The sequence below is a fragment of the Theropithecus gelada genome, chromosome 16, assembly GCF_003255815.1.
Source record: "Theropithecus gelada isolate Dixy chromosome 16, Tgel_1.0, whole genome shotgun sequence".
Lineage (NCBI taxonomy): Eukaryota > Metazoa > Chordata > Mammalia > Primates > Cercopithecidae > Theropithecus > Theropithecus gelada.
Genome location: NC_037684.1, coordinates 24,898,640 through 24,917,145, shown reverse-complemented (window position 1 = coordinate 24,917,145; position 18,506 = coordinate 24,898,640). Strand labels below are relative to the sequence as shown.

The 18,506-nt window shown below is 45.6% G+C and overlaps 1 protein-coding gene across 5 annotated transcripts in view; it reads left to right on the top strand.

Annotated features, from left to right (window-relative positions):
- Positions 1-1,495: 1,495 nt before the first annotated feature.
- Positions 1,496-18,506, top strand: part of CALCOCO2 (calcium binding and coiled-coil domain 2) — a 34,532-nt gene continuing 17,521 nt past the window's right edge. For 2 of the 5 annotated variants that reach the window (XM_025361199.1, XM_025361197.1), the window contains exons 1-2: positions 1,496-1,607; positions 12,334-12,523. In XM_025361199.1, coding sequence (XP_025216984.1) covers positions 12,344-12,523 — 180 coding nt within the window. In that variant the 5' untranslated portion in view covers positions 1,496-1,607; positions 12,334-12,343. Of the gene's footprint in view, positions 1,608-12,198; positions 12,524-18,506 lie in introns of those variants that run through there. The other 3 variants (XM_025361200.1, XM_025361201.1, XM_025361198.1) reach the window with 3 other exon arrangements.

Genomic DNA, 18,506 nt, shown 5'->3' with positions numbered 1-18,506 from the left:
TTTCTTTTTTTTTTTTTTTTGAGACGGAGTCTCGCTCTGTCGCCCAGGCTGGAGTGCAGTGGCCCGATCTCGGCTCACTGCAAGCTCCGCCTCCTGGGTTCACGCCATTCTCCTGCCTCAGCCTCCGGAGTAGCTGGGACTACAGGCGCCCGCCACCGCGCCCGGCTAGTTTTTTGTATCTTTTTAGTAGAGACGGGGTTTCACCGTGTTAGCCAGGATGGTCTCGATCGCCTGACCTCGTGATCCGCCCGTCTCGGCCTCCCAAAGTGCTGGGATTACAGGCTTGAGCCACCGCGCCCGGCCCAGAATTCTTTTCTTACTGAGTTTATTCTTTATTTGGGGAGCGGGGAGGGTCTCACTCTGTCTCCCAGACTGGAGTGCAGTGGTGTGATCATTGCTTACTGCAGCCTCCACCTCCTGGGCTCAAGCGATCCTACCACTTCAGCCTCCTGAGTAGCTGGGACTACAGGGGAGCACCGCCACGCCCGGCTAATTTTTTGATTTTTTGTAGAGATAGGGTCTCCCCATCTTGTCCAGGCTGATCTGAAACTTCTGGGCTCAAGAGATCTCCCACCTCGGCCACCCAAAGTGTTGGGATTACAGGCGTGAGCTACTGTGCCTGGCCATGAGTTTATTCTCTTTTTTTCTTTTTTTTTGAGACGGAGTTCAAGGTCAGCCTGGCCAACATGGTGAAACCCCTTCTCTACTAAAAATACAAAAAAATGAGCCGGGCATGGTGGCGGGCGCCTGTAATCCCAGCTACAGGGGACGCTGAGGCACGAAAATAGCTTGAACTCAGGGGAGGCAGAGGTTGCACTCAGCCGAGATCGCCCCGCTGCACTCCAGCCTGGGCAACAGAGTGAGACCCTGTCTCAAAAAAAAAATAAAGCAAAAAAAAAATAAAGACTCTTAGTGAAGTAGTGTTAAGTGGAGCCAGGAGAAAAATGAAGATGACCTCTTAATGGCCCTTCAAATGTATAAAGCTTTCTCGTTCAGGGATGAAAGACATAAAGGTGTAGCCTGGGCGCGATGACTCAGGTCTGTAATCCCAACACTTTGGGAGGCCGAGGCGGTTGGATCTCTTGAGCCCAGGAGTTCAAGACCAGCCTAGGCAACATGGCAAAACCCAATCTCTACTAAAAATACAAAAATTAGCCTGGCGTGCTGGCGGAGCTCTACGGGTACCATGGTTGTCCCAGCTACTCAGGAGGCTGAAGTGGGAGGATCACCTGAGCCTGGGAGGTCAGGGCTACAGTGAGCAGTGTTCGCACCACTGCACTCCAGCCTGGACGACAGAAAAAGAAAAAAGAAATAAAGGTATAAAAGAAAAAAAAAAGTAAACAGCTTCTTCCAGGGGATGAAGTAGGTTTCTTTGGGTGAGATCACTGCTCAGGACTTAGGAGAGCTATCAAGGGCAGAGTTCCACTCCTGGGGCCCGGTCGCCTGAGCACTACAAGTCCCAGCAAGCGCCGCGCGGGGGCGGGGCTTGCTGACCGTTGTGACGTGTGGGCGGGGCCAGGCGGGACGGGCTCTCCCTCGGGTGCTTAGCCCCGCCCCCGTCCCACTCTGCCCTGTTGCTGTCGCCCCGCCGCTGGCTGCTGTCCCTGGTGAGTGCCTCAAGTGGAAAGGGGCAGTTAGGCCCTCGGGGTGCCCACATTCAGACTTGCAGTCCTGAGAAGGGGCCACGGAGGGTAGAGATGTGGCCGGTTTCGGTTCTCACCGCAGTTCACCCTCTGGGTTGATAGTGGGAGTGGTGTCCTGAAGGCCCTGGAGCCCCTCCCTCGGTCCGGGAGGGTTGCGGGGCAGTTTTGTCGTGCGGAGGGCAGCGCTGCAGTGCTGTGTGGCTGGGTGGGAGGCTCCTCGGGCAGAAGAGACACCCGTGGCGGCGGCTGCCGCCCCACGGGTCGTGGCGTCCCGTCCCCTCCCGCGGGCCCAAGCTGTGGTGGTTCCGTAATCCCTCGCCTGGATGTCATCGCCGTTGGCATCGAGGCGGAGGTGGGGCCTTGCTGCGTCACCCTGAGCAGGTTACTTTCTCTTTGGGCCTCAGTGTCCCCCTTTACGAGTAGGTTTGATCCCTGAAGCGCCTTGCCTTTTGCATGCTGCAACTGTCGGAAAAGGCGTTCTAGGCAGGAGGAGAGAAGTTGTCGTGACCTGCCTCTTTACTGTTAATCCATTGCCCCACCACCACTGACCCAGCTTAGTTTGGGAGCTAATGTTCCCACTTGTATATTATTTCAACCCCACTGGACGTGTTAACTCTTTTCTATCACTTGGATTCTTGCTTCAGATGCAAGCCAACAAGTGGCCATGAGCTGAGTAAAATATGGATAATATAACTAATTCTATTATTGGAAACCTCCATTGCAAGTAAAGGACTTTATGTGGTAGGTCTTTGTAGCTTGTGGAGAATACATGATTAAGGAATATCCAGATGGCTTAGTTTCCCAGGTATTTTCAAGGGACCTGGAAACTCTATCCTTTGGCAGACATGACAGCTGTGGAATGGAAAGGGCCTTGAAAAAGGTAGTCAATAATCCTGAGTTACCTGGCACTAACAGGTCATATTGTCTTTCGAGTCAGATAGTGCATCTGTGGCTCTTTAAAAATTTAATTTGGCTGACTAGGTGTGGTGGCTCACGCCTGTAATCTCAGCACTTTGGGAGACCCAGGCTGGCAAATCACCTGAGGTCAGGAGTTCAAGACCAGCTTGGCAAACATAGCAAAACCCTGTCTTTACTAAAAATACAAAAATTCATGGGGCGTGGTGGCGGGCGCCTGTAATCCTAGCTACTTGAGAGGCCGAGGCAGGAGAATCGCTTGGACCTGGACAGTGGATGGTGCAGTGAGCTGAGATGTGCCACTGCACTCCAGCCTGGGCAACAAAGTGAGACTCTGTCTCAAAAAACAAAAAACAAACAAAAATTTAATTTGGCAGTATGTAATGATAGAATGTCATGTAGCCTTAATTTTTTTTAGATGCAAAGAGAGTTAAATGAACTCTTTCACTTCTTTTTTCCTTCATTTAGGATCATCATTATATTAGGCAAGGTCCTTGAAGATTTTCTAGCCTGAGCCATGCATTTTACTGATGAGGAAACAGGCCAGAAAAGGATAGTGTGACTTGGCCAAGCTCTCAGAGTGGCAGAACTAAGATAGGAACCCAGCTTCCTTGGCTGTTAGCCTAGTCCCCTTTCCACCACACTTCAAACACTGTCACTGCCCATGTCACAGGGACATGGCATGTCAGAATCACCCCTGTCAAGGGAAAAGTGGATGGTCTCAGTAAAATGGAGATTAGTACACAGCTTTGAGCCTTTCAGAGTTTCCAGTTAGTTGCCCACACCTGATGTCCCAAAACTATTTTTTCCATCTTCCCCTAGAACTGGTGCCGGCACTATGGTGGTGTGGATGTGAGATGAGGGCCTGTTTAGAACAAGCTATACACCAAATTCAAACAATTGTTAATGAGTAGTAATAAAAGGCCTCCTAGGGTGTAAAATTTTTATAAGACACTCTGAAACATGTTCATATTTTAGGTAAGGGTCTAGAATTAACTTGGAAATTTTGGGCTGGAGCAAATGGCTCGATAATTTGAAGACCAGTGATTGTGTCTTTGCTTTTGCTACCTGTTTCAGGGCCATCTACACATACCCATAGTATCCACTGCCGGTATTCTTTAAGGCTGGTTATGTGTAAGCATCTCTGCCGGGGCCCAGGAGAAATGGGATTCAAATCAATTCATCCATTTTTGCTAATTGCTAATTGTTTAGAAAGAAAAGTAATCAGAAGGCCAGGCGCACTGGCTCACACCTGTAATCCCAGCACTTTGGGAGGCCAACGTGGGCAGATCATGAGGTCAGGAGTTCGAGACCAACCTGGCCAACATAGTGAAATCCAGTCTCTACTAAAAATACAAAAATTAGTCAGACATGGTGGCACATGCTTGTAGTCCTGGGAGGCTGAGGCAGGAGAATCACTTGAACCCGAGAGGCAGAGGTTATGGTTAGCCGAGATCACACTACTGCACTCCAGCCTGGGCAACAGAGAGAGACTCTGTGTCAAAAAAAAAAAAAAAAAAAAGTAAGCAGAAAGATAAAGGAATCCAATTAAATTGGGTTTGACTTTTATCTTCATTTTTACTGTTCTCAAATGAAGAATTGATTTGCATTTCTTTCTTGGTTGTAGAAGCATTTGATTTCCTTCTGTGAAGTAATCTGTAGTCTTCATTTCTCTTGAAACATACGCCCACTGGTATAAAAGGCTAATGTAAAAATGTTGGCCATTTAAAAAATTTTCTGCTACGAAGCCTATCAGTGTAGTTTGCAGATGCAGTTAGAAAGAGCAGAAGTAGGCTGGGCATGGTGGCTTACGCCTGTAATCTCAGCACTTTGGGAGGCCGAGGCAGATGGATCGCCTGAGTCCAGGAGTTCAAGACCAGCCTGGGCAACATGGTGAAACCCTGTCTCTACAAAAATACAAAAATTAGCCAGGCATGTGCCTAGGGTCCCAGCTACTCCAACTGAGGTGAGAGGATCGCTTGAGCCAGGGATGTCAAGTCTGCAGTGAGCCGCATTCATGCCATTGTACTCCAGCCTGGATGACAAAGCAAGACCCTGTGTCAAAAAAAAAAAAAAAAAAAAAAAAAAACCAGCAAGAGCAGAAGTAGAACAGGCTGCTGTTCCTTTTCTTCAGGAAGACATAAGAGGATCTATGTCCTCATGGAACAGCCCTGGGAGTAGTATATTAGGCCTGAAAAGCTCATTAGATGAAAATGTGTCAGGTTTTCTTGGAAGCTAGGAGACAGTTCAGGGGACTCATTTAAAAATACTTTCCCATTATTGCCTGCTCCTCTGGGGGCCCTAATCCTTTTGGAAACTGAGCTGAAAAAAGGTAAAGACTATGTCAGAGGCCAAATAAAGTTGCCTCTGACACTTTGTGGAATCTGTGCATTATTTTCCCCATGCTTGATAGTTTTGTTTTTGAAAATCCCTATTTGTTTTCTCTGTTCACTCCTTATGTGAACTACTCCTTTGATTTGAGGGTAGGAGTAAGGAATTAGGTAGAATACCACTTTATAATTTCTAGGGGACCTAGTTCATCCCACTAATTTTTCTTTTTTTTTTTTTTTTTTTTTTTTTTGAGACAGAGTCTCGCTCTGTCGCCCAGGCTGGAGTGCAGTGGCCAGATCTCAGCTCACTGCAAGCTCCGCCTCCCGGGTTCACGCCATTCTCCTGCCTCAGCCTCCCGAGTAGCTGGGACTACAGGCGCCCGCCACCTCGCCCGGCTAGTTTTTTGTATTTTTTTTTTAGTAGAGACGGGGTTTCACCGTGTTAGCCAGGATGGTCTCGATCTCCTGACCTCGTGATCCACCCGTCTCGGCCTCCCAAAGTGCTGGGATTACAGGCTTGAGCCACCACGCCCGGCCCATCCCACTAATTTTTCATAACTCAGTAGTTCTCTGGACTTCTAAATTTAACTTTTGCTCTTCTTATATTTCTTCTCTTTTCTTTAACTCTATGAATTGCTGCCAAATTAGAAATGAATGGTAAACAGGTTCTATAGTGGGAAAGGTGGTTAAAGGAGGGGAAGTTGATGCTTAAGTCATTTTAATTTTCATGGCCAGGTGTAGTGACTCACGCCTGTAATCGCAGCACTTTGGGAGGCCAGTATGGGAGGATTGCTTGAGTCCAGGAATTCAAAACCAGCCTGGGCACATAGGGAGACCCCATCTCTACAAAAATACAAAAATTAGCTGGGCATGGTGGCACATACCTATAGTTCCAGCTACTTGGGAGGCTGAGGTGGAGGATCACTTGAGCGTGGGAGGCTGAGGCTGCAGTGAGCCATGGCTGTGCCACTGTACTCCAGCCTGGGTGACAGAGTGAGACCCTGCCCCCCCCACCAAAAAAAATAATAATTCTTTTTACATATCTTCCCTCCCCTGTCCCCAAATACTCATTTCTAGACTACTCTGTCAGAAAGGTAATTTCCCAAGCCATTGTTGGAACCCATTTCTCCCAGGAATTTTATCACTGGGAGGAAGGGAAGACTAAAGATTACTGACCTCAAAACTCAGTAGGTGCCCTCCCTCCAGGAAAAACTGGAGTGCTTCCTCACTGACCAAGTTCGGGTTGGCATGGTTATGTTCTAGTTTACTCATGGCCCTTTGTGTCCACAGCTTGGTAAAAAGGAGAAAAGAGAAGCCACTGCCGTTTTCATCTACTTGCCTCCTCAAACCCTTCCCCAGTCTTGGCAGAGGAGAATTTTAACCTTATTTCAAGAATGATTGAGTTCGCAATACCCCAAGTGCCATTGGATGCCCTCTGAATCCCTTCTGGGAAGGTGATGAGATTTCTGAAATGGGAAACTCTGTGGGGTCTTTTGCATTTTTGATAAGCAAGGAACCAAAGCTGTTGACTTTTCCAGACACATTATTAGGTTTTCAGGTGAATGAAAAGAGCTAGAATTTCCTTTGACTATATACTCAAGCCTCAGAACATGAGCTCTTTCGTGTTGTCTATATATGTGCTGTCCTTTCTTAAGCGTTCTGCTTATGAGCTAACTTAGATTGGTTGTTTTTCTTTTCTTTTTTTTTTTTTTTTTTTGAGATGAAGTTTTTTGCTCTTGTCGCCCAGGCTGGAGTGCAATGGCGTAATCTCGGCCCACTGCAACCTCCACCTCCTGGGTTCAAGTGATTCTCTTGCCTCAGCCTCCTGAGTAGCTTGGATTACAGGCGCCTACCACCACATCCGGCTAGTTTTTTTGTGTTTTTAGTAGAGACAGGGTTTCACCACGTTGGCCAGACTGGCCTCAAACTCCTTACCTCAAGTAATCCAGCCGCCTCGGCCTCCCAAAGTCCTGGGATTACAGGTGTGAACCACCGCACATGGCTGGATTGGTTGTTTTTCTAGTAATGAAAGAGAGACTGTACCAAGCCACCCCATGCCCTTAGCTGGTCTTGCCTTTCAGAATAGCATCTATTTTCACAACAGCTTGTCAGTTTGAGTGTGTATAAGGTAGGTAATGGAGTGTGAATTTGATGGGTTCTTAAGGAAATCAAATCTATGCCTTTTGGGTTTTTTTTTGGCACCATGCCACTTGAACCAACCATGCCAGCTGAACCAGCCATACCAAGAAGTGATTTAGCACTTGAAGATTATCATCTCCTCACCCTATTTTAGAAAAGAGAAAGCTGAGAAACAGCAGTTTTTCCAAGGTAACCAAAAAATTAAGAGGGCTTAAAAAAATAAAACACACGCACTCTTAGCCCCAGAGTCACCCTTACCATTGTTTACCTACAAAGCCCTTCCTTTTTTACTTTTTGATGAATGATGTGCATATCTTGTTAGTTCATTTATCCAACAAATACTTAATCGGTGATTACTACACCTTAGGCATTGTGTTATGTATACAATGGTGATAGTGTTGTGAAGGAAAAGAAATGGGAGTAAGGTACTTGGGTTCATTGAGGGGCAGGTCCTGAAGTCACTCTTTTTTTTTTTTTTTTTTTTTTTGAGACAGAGTTTTGCTCTTGTTGCCCAAGCTGGAGTGCAATGGTGAGATCTCAGCTCACTGCAACCTCCGCCTCCCAGGTTCAAGCTATTCTGCCTCAGCCTTCCAAGTAGCTGGGATTACAGATGCGTGCCACCACTCACAGCTAATTTTTTGTATTTTTAGTAGAAATGGGGTTTCAACATGTTAGCCAGCCAGGTCTTGAACTCCTGACCTCAGGTGATCTGCCTGCCTTGGCCTCTCAGAGTGCTGGGATTACAAGCATGAGCTACCGCACCCAGCACTCTTATCTGAGTGTTCTTCATGATCCGCAAAGGACAGGTTAAGTAATTTTACATGCACAGATAAATTGGTTCTCCAGGCTTAGGACAGAGGGGATATGCTGGCCTCCATATGACAGTAGATCACTTGGAAATAAAGGATCTGCAAGCTGAGAAACCTCCCTGCCCACTCTCCCATAGCATCCAAGAGAAACCCTCATTGTACACAGGTAACAGTTTATTATAGGGAAAAGTCTTGACCTAGATTGGAATGTGACCTCTCCCCCATCTTTGAAAAACTCTTTTGAGCCAGGCGTGGTGGCTCACGCCTGTAACCCCAGCACTTTGGGAGGCTGAAGTGGGTGGATCACCTGAGATCAGGAGTTCAAGACCAGCCTGGCCAACATGGTGAAACCCCCTCTGTACTAAAAATACAAAAAATTAGCCGGGCATGGTGGCTTGCACCTGTAGTCCCACCTACTCAGGAGGCTGAAGCAGGAGAATTGCTTGAACCCCGGAGGCGGAGGTTGCAGTGAGCTGAGATAGTGCCACTGCACCCCAGCCTGGGCAACAGAGCGAAACTCCATCTAAAAAAAAAAAAAAAATGGAAAGAAAAACTCTTTTGAGGTTTGAGGTTGAGGATGTGGCTAAACTGTGTCACAAACCAGAAAGTCAATGCGTTTTTTTAGTTCCTTAACTCAATTTCAAGAACAGACAGTTTAGTGCTCCAAAGTCCCATTGCCTTCTTTATGAAAAAACTGACTACTGGGGAGTTGAAAGAGCAGGCCTGGTTGCTTAGACTTCAAAGTAAAACCAGTAAATAGATAGGATGGGGCTAGAAGAAGTATTATGGTTGTTTGGGGAGGTCTTGTTTTTTGGTTATCATACTTATTTATTTATTTATTTATTTATTTCTATTTTTATTTTTTTTGAGACGGAGTCTGCTGTATCTCCCATACTGGAGTGCAGTGGCGCCATCTCGGCCAGGCTCACTGCAAGCTCCGCCTCCCGGATTCACGCCATTCTCCTGCCTCAGCCTCTTGAGTAGCTGGGACTACAGGCGCCCGCCACCACGCCCGGCTAATTTTTTGTATTTTTAGTAGAGACAGGGTTTCACCGTGTTAGCCAGGATGGTCTCCATCTGCTGACCTCGTGATCCGCCCGCCTCGGCCTCCCAAAGTGTTGGGATTACAGGCGTGAGCCACCGCGCCCAGCCCGTACTTATTTATTTTTAAAAATTATATATGTGCCAGCCGGGTGTGGTGGCTCACGCCTGTAATCCCAGCACTTTGGGAGGCCGAGGCAGGCTCATCATGAGGTCAGGAGATCAAGACTAACCTGGCTAACACGATGAAACCCCGTCTCTACTAAAAAATTCAAAAAATTAGCCGGGCGTGGTGGCGGGCGCCTGTAGTCCCAGCTACTCGGGAGTCTGAGGCAGAATGGCGTGAATCCGGGAGGTGGAGGCTGCAGTGAGCCGAGATTGCACCGCTGCACTGCAGCCTGGGGGACAGAGAGAGACTCCGTCTCAAAGAAGAAAAAAAAAAGAAAGAAAAAAAAATTACATGTATGCCTGTATGTGTACAAAATCTTCCAGCATATACCAATAGCTGAATTTATAAGATATTATATAGTATTTGCATGTGTATAGCCCTTTCTTCATCTTCTGTGTACAGCTGAAATATTTTTTTCATGTCCTAGTAAAACCCTAAATCGAGAATTATGGACTCATTAAATGTTAGACCAGCTAGTCATTTAGAAAACAGTGCATGTGATTTGTTTAAGGGGCAGGAAGTATTAGGTGTCAACAATTAAAAACACTTTGTTTCTTTTCTTTTTTTTTGAGACGGAGTCTCGCTCTGTGGCCCAGGCTGGAGCGCAGTGGCACAATCTCGGCTCACTGCAAGCTCTGCCTCCGGGGTTCGTGCCATTCTCCTGCCTCAGCCTCCTGAGTAGCTGGGACTACAGGCACCCGCAATCACACCCAGCTAATATTTTGTGTTTTTAGTAGAGATGGGGTTTCACCGTATTAGCCAGGATGGTCTCAATCTCCTGACCTCATGATTCACCCGCCTCGGCCTCCCAAAGTGCTTGGATTATAGGCGTAAGCCACCGCGCCTGGCCCACTTTGTTTATTTTATGTACTCTTTTTGCCTCTAAAATGGTTTCTCTCTCTTTTTTTTTGTTTGTTTGTTGTTGTTGTTGTTGGCAGAGTCTCACTTTGTCCCCCAGGCTGGAGGGCAGTGGCATTATTTGGCCCACTGCACCCTCTGCCTCCTGGGTTTAAGCGATTCTCCTGCCTCAGCCTCCCGAGTAACTGGGATTACAGGCGCCTACCATCACACTGGAGTAATTTTCGTATTTTTAGTAGAGACGGGGTTTCACCATGTTGGCCAGATTGGTCTCAAACTCCTGACCTCAGGTGATCCACCCACCTCAGCCTCCCAAAGTGTTGAGATTACAGGTGTGAGCCACCGTGCCTGGCCTTTTTTTCTTCTTCTTTTTTCTTTCTTTCTTTGTGTGTGTGTGTGTGTGTGTGTGTGTGTGTGAGACAGAGTTTCACTCTTCTTGCCCAGGCTGGAGTGCAGTGACGCAATTTTGGCTCACCGAAACCTCCGCTCCCAAGTTCAAGCAATTCTCCTGCCTCAGCCTCCCAGGTAGCTGGGATTGCAGGCATGTGCGACCATGCCTGGCTAATTTTGTATTTTTAGTAGAGACGGGTTTCTCCGTCTTGGTCAAGCTGGTCTCGAACTCCTAACCTCAAGTGATCCACCTGCCTCGGCCTCCCACAGTGCTGGGACAGGTGTGAGCCACCATGCGTGGCCTTTTTTTTTTTTTTTTTTTAAATAGAGACAGTCCCACTATATTGTCCAGGCTGGACTTTAACTCCTGGGCTCAAGCAGTCCTCTCACCTCAGCCTCCTGAACAACTAGGACTACAGGCATGCACCACCCTAATTTCCTATTTTGTTGTTGTTGTTGTTATTGTTTTGAGGCAGGGGCTTGCTCCCTTGCCCAGGCTGGAATGCAGTGGCACAATCTTGGCTCGCTGCAGCCTTGTCCTCCCAGGCTCAAACAATTCTCCCATTTCAGCCTCCCAAGTAGCTGGGACTATAGGTGTGCACCACCACGCCCAGTTAATTTTTGTAGTTTTTTGTAGAGATGGGGTTTTGCCATGTTGCCCAGGGTGGTCATGAACTCCTGGACTCAAAAGATCCACCTGCCTCTGCCTCCCCAAGTTCTGGGATTACAGGTGTGAGCCACTGCGCCCAGCCACAACTTTCCTATTCTTGACCACATTTTATGGGTACTGTAACCTAGAAAGGTGAAACACAGGGTATTATCCCCATGTATAGCTAGGGATCCAAACTTGTTTGCTGTCTTCCAAATGTGGGTTGTATTTTTCTGTTTCTTTGTTGTTACTCATGCTGTTTCCTTCACCTAGAATGCCCTCACTCAAAAACCCACTTGTCAAAATCCTAATCCTCTTGGACGCCTAATCTAAGATTCTTCTCATTCCCTGAAGTTTTCTTTATTTTCCTAAGCAGTTGCATCTCTCCCTTTTTTGAACCCCAGAGCATTTTGCACTTCTTATTCGATTCATTTGGCAGTCATTTGTATACTCATCTATTCTCTCAATTGGATTGAGACCCCTTTTAAGGTTGTACCAGGAAAAAAAACCCACAACTACAACAGTAATAACTATATAACTAACTATAACTGACGTCTCTTAAACCCTTTATGCAGACTCCGTGCTAAGTACTTTGTCATTCAACATGCATATACTTGGTGGGAAGTGCCTACAATGGCAGACACTGATTTAAGGGCTGGACATTTTACATTATTTCACTTATGCCTCACAAAAAACTAAATGGGATAGATGTTATTTTTAGCCCCATTTTACAGATGAGGAAACAAGCACAGAGCCCAGCAGATTAAATAAATTGCCCAATGCCACAAATTTAATAGGTGGTGAAACTGGAATTTGAACGCCACCATTCTAATTTAGAACCCGTGCTTGTCACTACTGCATGTCAGATAATTTTCTCTCATTCCTTTCTTCTCATTCCCATCCCCAGGTCCTAGCAGAGGATCTTACATATGGAAGGTGCTAATAATTATAGGATAAATGGGATTGAATATAGAAGATGAAATCCAGAGAGATGGACTTTCCTAAAGTCATAGGGCTTGTTGGGATGAAAAATCTAGAATTTAAGTTTCACAGTTCCCAGCTCAGGCTATTTTATCTATGCTGCCTTGTTTATTTAAGTCAGTTAGAGAAAGGGGAACCAAAGCAGCTATAAGCCTCTGTTCATGTGAGAGTTGTGGTGCCTGTGGTGAAGAAGTTAAAGATATTGTCAGAAAATTCTCGTAGCATAGGAAGTTGTGACTGAGATGGCTCAAAGTGAAACAGAAAGCAAGTTGTGTAATCTCAGTATTTGTCAGGATTTTGCTTTTCCTGGCTTGCTTTGCACAGAATGTTCTCTGGATGAAAGCCCAGAAATCGCCAACATTTCAGACAATGCTTTCTGAGCCTTACTCTATTGCACATTTCATAACAGGATCCCTACCATGGAGAAGACCATTGAAGATCCCCCCACATCAGCCGTCTTGCTGGATCACTGTCATTTCTCTCAGGTCATCTTTAACAGTGTGGAGAAGTTCTACATCCCTGGAGGGGACGTCACATGTCGTTATACCTTCACCCAGAATTTCATCCCTCGTCAAAAGGATTGGATTGGCATCTTTAGAGTAAGTGATTAATTTAGTACCAAGTGATCAGAAACTAGAGGTGATTCTTAGTTACCTGACTGTGTGACTCTCTTTGTATTATAAGCATTTTGTATAATATGTGTGGGCAATTTTTAAATTCTAGTCAAGCTCCACAGCACTTCTCTCTTCACACACTCGTGTGCTGTGGGACTCAAGTTTTCATTTCAGTGTCAAGCTAAAATAAGATGGCAAATCATGTAATCCTCAAATTTTGTTTTTTGTTTTTTTTTTTTTTGAAATAGAGTCTTGCTCTGTCACTTAGGCTGGAGTGCAATGGCGTGATCTCAGCTCACTGCAACCTCCACCTCCCGGGTTGAAGCAGTTCTCCTGCCTCAGCATCCCGAGTAGCTGAGATTACAGGCACTTGCCACCACATCTGGTTAATTTTTGTATTTTTAGTGGAGATGGAATTTCAGCATGTTAGCCAGGCTGGTCTCAAACTCCTGACCTCAGGTGATCTGCCTGCCTCAGCCTCCCAAAGCGCTGGGATTACAGGTGTGAGCCACCACGCCTATCCTTATTATGCTGTCAAACACCAAATGTAAATGCTTTCTTGTTGTTGTTGAGATAGGGTCTTGCTCTGTCTCTCAGGCTGGAGTGTAGTTCACTGCAGCCCCAACCTCCCAGGCTCAGTGATCCTCCCACCTCAGCCTTCTCAGTAGCTGGGACTGCAGGTGTGCAGAACAATGCCTAACTGATTTCTTTTTTTTTTTTTTTTTTTTTTGAGACGGAGTCTCACTTATTGCCCGGCTAAAGTACAGTGGCGCACTCTCGGCTCAGTGCAACCCAACCTCCCGGGTTCAAGCTATTCTCCTGCCTCAGCCTCCAGAGTAGCTGGGATTATAGGCGAATGCCACCACACCCTGCTAATTTTTGTATTTTTAGTAGAGACCAGGTTTCACCATGTTGGCCAGGCTGGTCTTGAACTCCTGACCTTGTGATCTGCCCGCCTCAGCCTCCCAAATTAAATGCTTTTTAAATGATCCTATTTTGAAATATTTATGTATGACTTGACTGAGATGGTTGACCTCATATGTCACTTCTGAGAGTAAACATTACTTGCTTACTTGGTATGGTGTTTAGTTTGTTTTGATACAAATACCATAAATCTGGAAAGGATATTGAGGATATTGGCATTCTGTGTTCAAAAAGTTTATTCCTGAATAAGTGCGTCTGACTACTTTATGATGATTTCTAAGGTTATGAGCTCCCTTAGTGACCTCTTCCAGTGTCTGATCACCCCATCAGTTCAAGTACAGAATGGTATTTTTAAGTTTTAATTAGCTTACTCTCTATGTCCCCTTCGCTCTCCCATCCGTGTCTTTCTCTCTCATACATCTCACATACACCATAATGACAAATCTTCCTATTTCCAGAGACAGGAAATAAAGGTCAAATTTTAAGTAATGTATACTGCCAACTCCCAATGTCAGTGACCTTTGGTTTGACACCTCAGTATGTCATGTGCCTATTTGCCAGTGCTGTTCATCCTGAAATCAGACACCGTTCTCAACTGCACTCAGAAGGAGCTGTTGCTTATTTATATCCTTCATTGAATTCCTTTGCCTTTATTGTTTGGAACATCAAACTTATTGATGAGCAATTTAAGCTGGAGGTAGCAAGACTGGTGTTTGGAGATAGGGATAGTGGCCAACAGCAGGACACTGGCAAGTGTCGTGACAGCTCTTGAGACTGCAGAGTATTGAGTCATCAGACTAAAAGGTGTGCCAACACACCAGAGTGTTTTCTGTCTTAGAAAGAAGATGGTAGTTGCTTTTCTTCTTCCTCATATGTAGCAAAGCATATAGGTCACATTGCCTGGTAAGAGTTTTCCACAATGGAGCTATAGCTTCACTGTCTAGTACTGCTGCTACTAGCCACGTGTGGCTGTTAAGCACTTGAAAGGTGGTTAGTGGCCGGGCGCGGTGGCTCAAGCCTGTAATCCCAGCACTTTGGGAGGCCGAGGCGGGTGAATCACGAGGTCAGGAGATCGAGACCATCCCTGGCTAACATGGTGAAACCCCGTCTCTACTAAAAATACAAAAAACTAGCCGGGCGTGGTGGCGGGCGCCTGTAGTCCCAGCTACTCGGAGGCTGAGGCAGGAGAATGGCGTGAACCCAGGAGGCGGAGCTTGCAGTGAGCCGAGATCGCACCACTGCACCCCAGCCTGGGCGACACAGCGAGACTCCGTCTCAAAAAAAAAAAAAAGAAATGTGGTTAGTGTGACTAAGTAATTGGATTTTATTTTATTTTTTTTTTTTTATTTATTTATTTAGAGACAGAGTTTCGTTCTGTTGCCCAGGCTGGAGTGCAATGGCGTGATCACGGCTTACCGCAACCTCCGCCTCTCAGGTTCAAGCGATTCTCCTGCCTCAGCCTCCTGAGTAGCTGGGATTACAGGCATGTGCCACCATGCCTGGCTAATTTTGTATTTTTAGTAGAGACAGGGTTTCTCCATGTTGGTCAGGCTGGTCTTGAACTCCCAACCTCAGGTGATCCGCCTGCCTCAGCCTCCTAAAGTGCTGGGATTACAGGTGTGAGCCACCGCACCAGGCCCAAGTAACTGGATTTTAAATTTTACTTAATGTTAATTAAAGTTTAAATAGCTTCATGTGGCTAGTGGCTATCATTGGTTAATGCAGGTACAGATCATGAAAAAGAGAATGATTCAAAAATTACTTACCAGACTTTAAAATGTCGTTTATAACGTCTTTTTTGTTTTTGTTTTTGGAACATCGTTATATTTCTGTTTTGCTTAGACTTAGCAACCACCAGGAAAGACTTCACCATATACCATATGAAAATCTTGGGTTTTTTTTTTTTTTTTTAAGATGGAATTTTGCTCTTGTCACCCAGGCTGGAGTGCAATGACACGATCTTGGCTCACTACAACCTCCGCCTCCCTGGTTCAAGCAATTCTCCTGCCTCAGCCTCCTAAGTAGCTGAGATTACAGGCACTCCGCCTCCCCGGTTCAAGCAATTCTGCTGCCTCAGCCTCCTGGGTAGCTGGGATTACAGGGCCCCACCACCATGCCTGGCTAATTTTTGTATTTTTAGTAGAGATGGGGTTTCACCACGTTGGCCAGGCTGGTCTCGAACTCCTGACCTCATGCGATCTACCCACCTCTGCCTCCCAAAGTGCTGGGATTACAGGCATGAGCTACCGCGCCTGGCCAATCTTGGGCTTTTTAAAAACAAATGTTTAAAAATATTTTGACCAGGTGCGGTGGCTCACTCCTGTAGTCCCAGGAGGGAGGCCAAGGCGGACGGATCACTTGAGGTCAGGAGTTCAAGACCAGCCTGGCCAACATGGTAAAACCCCATCTCTACTAAAAATACAAAAATGAGTCAGGTGTGGTGGCACCCACCTGTAGTCCCAGCTACTCAGGAGGCTGAGGCAAGAGAATTGCTTGAACCCAAGAGGCAGAAGTTGCAGTGAGCCAAGATTGTGCCACTGCACTCCAGCCTGGGCAACAGAGTGAGACTCCATCTCAAAAAAAAATTTATTTTAAATGTGTCTATATTTGGAATACTTCATACATTTCAGAGGTATTACCATACACCAATAAATAAATAATTGTTAAGCTAAAGAAGGGCTTCTAATGTCCATTGTCCATAAAGGTATTGACTTGAATGCCTACCCTGAGGACATGCTTTGCTAGGCCTTTGTTGAGGATGTGTGTGTGTGTGTGTGTGTGTATTGCCTAATTAAATCCTCACTGTGTGTGTGTGTGTGTGTGTGTGTGTATGTATTGCCTAATTAAATCCTCACTGTGTATGTGTGTGTATTGCCTAATTAAATCCTCACTCTGTGTGTGTGTGTGTGTGTGTGTGTGTGTGTATGTGTGTGTGTGTGTGTGTGTTGCCTAATTAAATCCTCACAGTGGGCCGGGTGCAGTGACTCATTCCTGTAATCCCAGCACTTTAGGAAGCCGAGGCGGGTGGATCACCTGAGCTAGGGAGTTCAAGACCAATCAGACCAACATGGAGAAACCCTGTCTCTACTAAAAATACAAAATTAGCCAGGCATGGTGGCACATGCCTGTAATCCCAGCTACTTGGGAGGCTGAGGCAAGAGAATCACTTGAACCCGGGAGGTGGAGGTTGTGGTGAGCCAAGATCATGCCATTGCACTCCAGCCTGGGCAACAGAGCAAGACTCCATCTAAAATATAAAAAAAGAAAAATTCTCACAGTGCAGTAGCTCCCTGAGGTGGGTAGTAGTATCTCTTGGGCGTAAGTAAGTAAAATGAATATCTTTGAGAGATGGTGACTTTCCCAAGGCCTCACAGTGAATAAGCCGTGAAGCAGGTTTGGCTCCCAAACCTCTGCTTTTTCTCCTCTACTCTGCTGAATTCCTTTGAGCAACAGATAGTAAATTAGAGAACGAAGAGTTGACTGTAAAGTTTCGTCCTTCACATCTCACCTCAAATGCTCTCCCCAGTGTTCTTTCAGTGTAGTCTTAATTAGACTATTCAACTCCTCATCACCCCAGACACTGGTAGTATCTGGCACCAGGTAGGTACTCAGTAAATCTTTTTATTTTTTATGTATTTTTTAAAATTTAAGACAGTCTCGTTCTCTTCACCCAGGCTGGAGTACAGAGGTGCAATCTGGGCTCACTGCAGCCTCTACCTCCTGGGTTCCAGTGATTCTCATGCCTCAGCCACTGAGTAGCTGGGATTACAGGCATGCACCCCTGCGCCCGGCCAGTAAATGTTTTTAATACATACAAATACATTACATCTTCTCTATAGTGAAAGTCACCACTGATGATGGGGCCTAAAGCAGGAAGCAGTCTGCTTTCCTTCCCTCAGTGTATAATCCTATGCTTCATACTCTCCTTGACTTGGGCATTTAAATGTTTCCAAGACAAACTGGAACAAGGACTACTCAAATGGAGGAGCCAAGGACAGACATTGCAGGTGGCTAGAATTTGTTTCCTTGTTCCAAGGCAGCAATAATTCTTAGGTCTTCCCAATGATATTTCGGTCACAGTGCATTAAGAAGCTCCAGGATGTGAATGAGGACTCCATAAAATTCCTGCTTCCTGTACCACCACAGGCTGCAGTGGCTCTGAGATGCTTACAGCAGTGGGGTGTGTATTAATGAGACTCTAAAACATGCCCTAGGATGTTCTGATGAGTTTTTGGTATAGCCTTTTCCACCCTGCTTTGATTCCTTAATATATAAAAATGGGATTTATTTTTAGTTCTCTTCTTACTGAGCTCAGGCAGGGTCAAAATATGGCAATAAATGTAATTTTGCTTCTCATTTGCTGAGTGTTGTCCCCTTGAAGACACAATAGCTGGCTTTCTATTCTCTGGTGTGCTTTTATTTTCTAGATAAGATTTGAGCAATCTTTTACACCCTTCACATTTGTGAGAATATTTTCCACTTAGCCAGCTTTCTGCTCTGAGGCATGTTTTGCTGCATCCTTATGTCTTATGATTTATTGTATTCAATACCTAGAAGAGGCCTTTATGACTACCAGATTGTTGTTAATATCTTTATTGCCAAAAAACCATCATTAAGCATGCATGAAGAAAAACAGTAAAGAAAAAAAATTGTATAGACCTAGAATCTCTTATCTGGTGCCTCATAATCTAAGAACCCTGTTCTCCCTCTGCCCCCAAAACAGACATTATAAAGAAGAATGGAGGTTTTTTTAATGCAGTAGGTTGATATATGACAGGGCTTAGTTGGACATACTAGAGGACACACCAATAGAGAGGGCAGGTCAGAAGTGATTTCTGATTTAGAAGCCCAAAGAACACCATTGTAAGAGGATCAGGGTTACTATTCCCAGAACTTTCCCCTTAAATCAGTCTCAGCTCTATCTCTGACTTGTAGATAGAATTTTTGGAGCTTTTCTCCTGGGTGGTGAGGAGCTAGTTTTCAAATCTTTCCAAGACTTGTATTTTGAGCTGTGTATGTGCACCCCAATTTTTGGTTATATCAG